Here is a 7377-nt window from a genome sequence, read left to right as displayed (position 1 = left end):
ATTTACATTTTCCCTCACCTTATAAGGACTTGTGCCTGCCCTGGGCCTGCAGCAGTCTAGGATAATCTCCCCATCTCAGATCCTTGCGGTCACAACTTCCCTTGTGCTTTCTGAGGGTCCACCTCACAGGATTACAATGTGGACGTTTTTGAAGGACGGGTGTTACTCTGCCCAGCACAGATGCTTTCCCGAAGCGGGCAGGTGTGACTGGTGTTGGTACAGTGGCCCCGTGCGTGCGTGGTGCAGTGTTGGGAGGGCTGCAGCTGCGAGGTTTGAAGTCATATTGAGGCTTTGGGGCTTTTAACCCGTTGGAGGAAAATCTGTCTCTTCTTGCAGTTTTCCCTTCAACATACAATGTCTGGTGCAGCTGCCTGTTGGAACAGGGCAGTGCTGCAGGTGGCAGTGCCTCTGCCTCGCGGAGACCAAGAGCCAGAATATTCCCGTCAGGCTCCTCTGCTTCACACAGCCTGTGCGAATGCATCACTGAGGCCAGCAGCCCCACCCCAGGGGTTTCACTGGATGTCCCCTCACAGAAGGGGTCCTTCCAGTTCCACTGGCAACCAAAGAAAGGCTTAAAGGGCCCTGGGATGTAACATCAGCTTTATTGGGTTTGGGCAGCAACTATACCCTGGCTGGGGGCAGAGTCGGCCCTCACAGGTTGTTGAGTTCCAGCAGAGTCTGGTCCAAGGTCTGGTGAATCTCCACATTCTCCTCCTTGGCACTGGCCAAGGTCTCTGTGAGGGAAAGCAGCAGGTGAGGAGGGGGAGGGAAAGCAGGGAAAAGGAGCATGGGGAAGGCACAGGAATGGGGAGACACAGGAAAGACACAAGAAGGCACAGACCGGAAGGTGACAGACACGTAATGGTGGGGAGGCACAGGGAGACACAGGCCTGCAGGGACGGGAGGCAGTACAGCAGTGGCAAATGGATGGATGGACCAGGACAGACATGGATGGCTCCCTTAAGGCCTTGAGGTCACGCAGGTGGGGTGGGGAGGCCTACACCATAAAGTAATTTACCCTCCTTTATAAAGTTTAGGAAAGTTGGATACAAAAGGCAAGTGAGAAAGTTGAGGAAGGAGAGGTAAGGCCAGGCAGAGCTGAGGCAGAAAACAGACCTGAGCTGCAGTGAGAGGCCCTGCTGCTGACATCCAACACTTCTCCAAACATCCTTCCAGACCTGCGTGACATGCCTGCCCCTCCCTTGTGCTTCGCCATCCTGTTTCCCCTCCAGGCCCCCGCTAGGTGCCCCAAGGCCAGTGACCAGCCATAGTGCTCGGCAGGGTCACACACACCCCCATGCGCAGTGAGCCGGACAGCGGCAGGTGGGGAGTGCCATGCAGAGGGGTCAGGGCGGGCCAGTGTGTTGAGGTGCCTTGGTGCAGCGGGGTGGGCGTCACAAGACGGGGGCACAGGAAGGAGCCAGAGTCTCAGGAGTGAGCCAGTGCTCTGTGGCAGTGATGAGGTGCTCTTTGGAGAGCAGGAAAACAGCATGGAGACCAAGTTCAGAGTTTATTAGGCAGCAGAGAGGGGTGGCGGGCAGCAGGTGGAAGGGGCGGTGTAGAGAAGGGTGAAGCCAGTGCCAGTGTGGGTGGCGGGCGTGATGGAGGTGCTCCCGAGGCTGCGCCCAGCCTGGCTCTGCAGTGCTGCCTGCCCCTTTGCCACAGAGAGAATGGACAGCAGGAAGGAGATGAGAGGTGGCCCCGCTGGTGCGGGCTCAGAGGGAGGTGATGTCGTTGAGTGCGTTGTCCAGCTCCTCGCTGATGGCCTTGTACTTCATCTTCTGTGCGTAGACTTCATCTGGAGTGGCCAAGGGGGTGGGGGGCGGGTAGGGAATGGAGGGAAAGAGGAGAGGAGAGGAAGGCGAGAGTGAAGGCAAGAGAGAGAACCAGAGTGAGGCGGACAGGGAGAGAAGTCAGAGAAGAGGCCGTCCACTGTCCTGACTCCTCCTTCCCTCTCGCTGCTCCTGGCTCTGCTGTTTCTCTGTACCTCAACTCTTCCCCTCGGCGTCTGCTTCTCCCACAACCCTGTGGGCACAGTGCTCCAGACAGGCAGGGGTGCTTGCTTGTGTGGGAGCGGAAGGGAGGGTACTTGACCAGAAAGGTCTAAAGTCCCGAGGTTGGAGATAAACTTAGTACTTGCCGGAAGGCCAGAAGCAAGAGATGTGGGAATGACGAGAGTTAAAATGTTACCAGAGAGGAAAGGCGGGCGACCTTAGCCCAGCAACACTGCTGATAATACAAATGACCACGAAGAAAAAATACCTGGGTGTCTGTTTCCACTAAACGTAGCTTAAAGTATTATCTCCCATTACTGCTGTCACACAGTCCCAGGCGTTAACCAGAGTAACTATCCGACAAAGGAGTCTCTGTGATGATTCTGTTGTGCTGCACTGCGGACAGCACTTGTTGGGTCAGTGCTGTGCAAAGTGCTGGTCTGAAGGCCAGCATCGCCAGCGTTATGGGGACGCTGGGCAGAAATGCAAATTCACTGCCCCAAGTCAGTAATCATGCTGGGGTAGAGCCCAGGAAACTGGGATTTTTTTAAACCCAAGGTCTCATGCACTCTGCCAATGAGCTATCGCCCTAGCCCCCAGGAATCTGTTCTTAACACTCTCAGGTGACTCTCCTGCGTTCTGAGGTCTGAGATCACTGGAGTTGACACACTGTGGCCCACGCCAACTCCCTGAGTCTTGGGAACAGCCCACTAGGGCTGTGCAGTTCTGCGTGCTCCGACCCTAGTTTACCCGTGGCAGATACCGTGGGATGGGAAGATAAGAGACAGGCTGCCAAGGACAGGGAGTGGAGGGCCCACTTTTACCTTCCAGGTCATCAATGGTTTTCTCTAACTTTGCCACAGATCTTTCGGCAAACTCTGCTCGGGTCTCAGCCTGGGAATGTAAGTGGGACGGGAGACAAGACAAGGCATTAGGCCCACCCGGAGAACCTCAGTGAAGTCACCTTCCCTTCCATCCTGATCCCCCAATTCCCCGTCACAGCCTCTCGGGGACAAGGGTGGCTTGGGCGACTGGGAGCTGGAGGGAGCTCTTACCTCCTTCAGCTTCTCCTCTAGCAGTTTGATCTCCTCTTCGTATTTGTCCTCTTTGGTGGAATACTTTTAGGGACATACAGCACCGTCAGTGAATCTGCCTGAATCCTCATTTCTCCACTGAGCCAGTGCCTCAAGCCCCTCCTGATCCTGCCTCCACGGACACCCAGCCCCACCTCCCCTGCAGGACCCCGTCCTCACTGCCCTTCCCCCCTCTACCTTGTCTGCTTGGGCCTCCAGGGATTTCAAGTTGTTGGTAACAATTTTCAGCTCCTCCTCTAGGTCCCCACATTTACTGCAGGGGTGTGTGGCAGGGCGGGGTGTGAGGACAGTGAGGAGAGACAGTGGGAATGGCACGAGGGGGAGGGACGAGGAGAGAAGAGAAGAGCAAAGTGATAAGCGTGACAGCAGGCAGAGTCAAGAGCCCGGGCCCTTCCCGACCCCTGGCAGGTGACAGAGAGCAGCCTGAGGTGCTGAAATTGAGGGGGACCGTGAGCTGAGAGAAGGCGCCGCTGCCCAAGAGGTTACTACCTCCTCCTCTGAGGCCATCAGGGACTTGAGGGCCTGGTCCATGGTTCGGAGCTCCTCCTCCAGCTGCCTGGCTCGGCTGGGGGCAGCGGGCAGAGGTCAGAGGCAGGACCTGTTCCCGCAGCCACAGGCCTTGGAAATGGCCTGCCTTCCAGGCAAGCCGCCTCCTGCCCTGGCTGAGTTCTACCAGCCGCCCGGGGATCCCTTACCTCTCGGCCACCTCAGCCCTCTCTTCTGAGCGCTCCAGCTCTCCCTCGAGGATCACCAGCTTCCTGGCCACCTGGGGGGGACAGGGCGGGCGGAGCCGGGCGGTGAGCGAAGGTGTGAGGCCCGGGAGCGGGGAGGGGGCGGGGCCGGGCGGTCACCTCCTCGTATTTGCGGTCTGAGTCCTCAGCGATGTGCTTGGCCTCCTTCAGCTGCATCTCCTGCAGCTCCATCTTCTCCTCGTCCTTCATGGCCCTGTTCTCAATGACCTTCATTCCTCTGAGAGGCAGAGAGAGGGATGAGTACGGTGGGGTCAGCACAGCAGACGCAGGCCCCCCGCCCCCGTTCTGCCCACCTCTCGCTCTCATCAGCGGCCTTCTCCGCCTCCTCCAGCTTTTGCAGCGCTGTAGCAAGGCGCTCCTGGGCCCGGTCCAGCTCTTCCTCTACCAGCTGAATGCGGCGGTTCAGGGAGGCCACATCTGCCTCGGCCTGTGGGCCAGAGGCCAGAGGTCAGAGGTCAGAAAGGCTTTGTCTGGCTTGCATGAGGAAAAGGGGCTTGAGAGAGGTGCTAAGATTCTTCACAGGAAGAACCTAGATGTCCTGGATTTTCGATATTCAATCTGTTTTTTCTTTCAACTAGCCATCTTCTGCTGAGATTCTGTGCTCCAGCCAAGCACCTGCATTTCTTCACAAGCTCCATTTCCCTGGGGTGGGGCCTCTTCTGGCACTAGGCATGGTTAGCCTCCCACTGGCTGCCCGGCTGTGCCCTTTGGGTCTGAGGCAGCCTGTTTCTCCACAGCAGAGCCTGGTCCAGGTAAGGGGGTGCGGAAGACTTAAGCCAACCAGACTTCGCTGTTGCTACAAACAGCCAATCACAGCATCAAGCTCAGTGATGTCACCAGCTGCCAGGAAGACTCCCAGCAAGGGACCCAAGAGGCAAGCCAGGGCTGCTCAAAGGACACAGCCTAGGCCAGTGAACTTTTCAGAGTCCAAGTGCCCAAACTGCAACCCCAAACCCACTTATTTATCACAAAGTACCAACGCTGCAATTAAACCTGAACACTGAAATTCTGGTTTAAAGAAAACAACGTGTACCCTTGGCTCGCAAGCTGACAGAGGGCTCTGCACGAGCACTGCCGCTTGTGCACCATCGGCGCGCCCCCCCTAGCCTGGCTGTAGCGCGGGGGTCCCCCCAGGCCAGCAGACAGAGGAGGGCGGACACTCAGCCCCGTATCTTGCGACATGGAAGTAAAACCTCGGAGGTTTTGAAGACGGTCCCTAAAAACTGAGGATAGGGAGAAAGAGACAAAAATGGGCTTCCCACAAAGGAAAAGAGCAAAACGGGACCCCCTGAAGGACAACACGAGCAGAGGTACGGTCTGTTGTCCAGAGCCCTGGCTCAGCCACTCAACCCTTGTGTGACCTTGGCAAATTAGGCTCCTTAGGCTTTTGTTTCCTCCTTCATAAATCTGAGTTCATGATCATAATTCACAGGACAGTTCAGAGATGACTCAGCGCTTCTAATCATCAACAGAGCCATCCGAGAGGCTCGTAAGACACACACACTGCCAGCTCCGTGCAGAAGAGAGCTCACTGAAGTGAGCTCTCCAGTGTAAGGGCTTGGGAATCAACCTTCTTCAAATCTGCTGAACAATTTTGCTAAGCCAAGTACGGGAAACAGCAAAATATTCCGCAGGAAATGCCTGGACACAGAGGCTACGTGATAGACGTTAGGGTATCCCTGCCTCTGCCGCAAAGACAGACAGAGAGGTCCCTGCAGAGACCTGAGACTGGAAAGGAAAAGGACCGGTGGAGACGGGGTGGAGGGGGGGCGAGTGAGGGAGGAGCTGGGAGGCAGTGTAAGGCAGAGGAGAAGGCAGAACCGGGGTGATTTCGTGGCAGGAGAAGCACAGTTCCATATGCAGACCGTGGGCTATAGCTTGCCCTGCAGGTGCTGAAGGCACCTGGAGCTCGGCCACCTAGAATGGCAAAAGCCTGTCAAGGGCACAGCGCCCAATGACGCATGTGGAAAGATTCTGTGGACCGCACCGCATTGAGGAGAGTAACTCTGGGAGACATGGGCGGACTGCTTTAGAAAGAGAAGACTCCATAAAAGGAAAACTCTTCATGGTGGTCATACAGACAAATGACGACAAGGCTTGGGAAGTCCTGGGGTCCTCATCATGGGACTGACATTCGCCATTCCTGTTCCTCAAGCTCTTTGTTCTTTTTTTTCTTCTGGTACCAGGAGTCGAACTCATGACCTTGCGCTTGCCAGGCAGGCGCTTTGCCGCTGAACTAAATCCCCAGCCCCGCTCAAGCTCTTTGAAGCTATGGATCCTCAGTGCTCTGCAACCGCAGGTTAACACTACTGAACACACTGGACAGAGGGAGCAAGAGGAGGACAAACTGGAGTTAAGTGAGCTGCGGTGCTCAAGGTCACGCAGCAAGTTTAGGCAGCATTTCCTATCTACTCCTGGCAGCTTCCCCAGCTCTGCCCCTGCCCCCGCAGCCCCCACCCAGCTCCTTGGGTTTCCAGCCTTGCTCCAGCTGCACTGGGCCTTGGTTATTTATAGAGTGTCAGATGCCCAGGGTCTCTTTGCTAGCAGCTGCAGGTCAGTTCCCTCCCAAGTGCCAGGGCTGGTGCAGAACCAAACTCTGAGGTCAAAGAAGTCCAACCCTCGGGGGCTGAGGACCCTCGAGAACGGTCAGCACAAACAGGGCGCCATCCCTGAGGCTGGGACCATGCTGTAAGCGAGGCCTCACGTCCACTCTAGCCACAAGGCCGTCTTCAACTTAAAGAACCCGGGTGGAAGGCACAGAACAGCGGCAGCACCGCGTCCGCAGTCACAGTCTCCTCCTCTGAGGCGGGGGCTGGGACTGGCAGAGGTTCAGAAACCTGGTGAGGGCTGTGGGGTAGGAGGGAAGTCCGAGAGTAAGCAGCTCCTGCCAAGGTGGCTACTTGGCATTTGTGGCCCTGTGGCCTGGAGGCTGACAGCTTAATGAGGGTAGATGAGGGCCAGGGAGAACCTGAGCTGGGGCCACAGGGCCACAGGGTGAAGGAAGCCAGAGGTCAATGCCGGGGATCTCTAACGGCCCGGAGGGGTATAACTCAAGTCAGGGCCTCTCTTGGGATGTCTCCTTCCTCCTGCCCGCTGGCGCCTCACGTTACACCGCAGCTGTACCCTGGGGGAGCCCTGGGGCAGAGGGGAGCGCCCCCGCCCGCGGTGACTCACTGCTTGGTCACTGCGTTCCGAGCTGGCACCAAGAGCAGTTAGGAGGCTAAGTCCTGGAGGGAAGTGGTAGCGGTTTTGATTTACCCAGTCTCGGACCCCAGCAGGGCCGAGGCGAGGACGCCACTCCTGCCCCGGGGCTGGGGAGGTCTGGGTCCCCTCACCCTTCCCCCCGCGGGGCCCACTCACGTCGGTGGCCTTCTTCTCGGCCTGCTCCAGTTTCTCCTGGGCATCCTTCACCGCTTCGGAATACTTCTCCACCTCGTCCTCCGTCCCCTTCAGCTTCTTCTGCAGGCCCTGCTGCTCTTCCTCCAGCTGCGGGGAGCGGAGGGAGCGGCGCGGTCAGGGCTAAGGGCGGCCGGGGCG

The 7377-nt window shown here is 57.5% G+C and overlaps 1 protein-coding gene across 4 annotated transcripts; it reads right to left on the bottom strand.

Annotated features, from left to right (window-relative positions):
• Positions 1 to 581: 581 nt before the first annotated feature.
• Positions 582 to 7326, bottom strand: Tpm2 (tropomyosin 2 (beta); the record flags this gene model as incomplete). 4 transcript variants are annotated; one of them, XM_013522942.1, is given in 8 exon segments in its annotated part: positions 582 to 734; positions 2819 to 2888; positions 3050 to 3112; positions 3578 to 3653; positions 3784 to 3854; positions 3940 to 4057; positions 4134 to 4267; positions 7201 to 7326. In XM_013522942.1, coding segments are annotated over 8 exon segments (741 nt in total), but the record flags the coding sequence as incomplete, so codon positions are not given.
• Between the last annotated feature and the right edge of the window lie 51 nt (positions 7327 to 7377).

Source organism: Chinchilla lanigera, unplaced genomic scaffold (genome assembly GCF_000276665.1).
Source record: "Chinchilla lanigera isolate Chin_1 unplaced genomic scaffold, ChiLan1.0 scaffold00071, whole genome shotgun sequence".
Classification (NCBI taxonomy): Eukaryota; Metazoa; Chordata; class Mammalia; order Rodentia; family Chinchillidae; genus Chinchilla; species Chinchilla lanigera.
The sequence above is the reverse complement of the archived record's forward strand: the minus strand, read 5'-3'. Positions and strand labels throughout refer to the sequence as shown.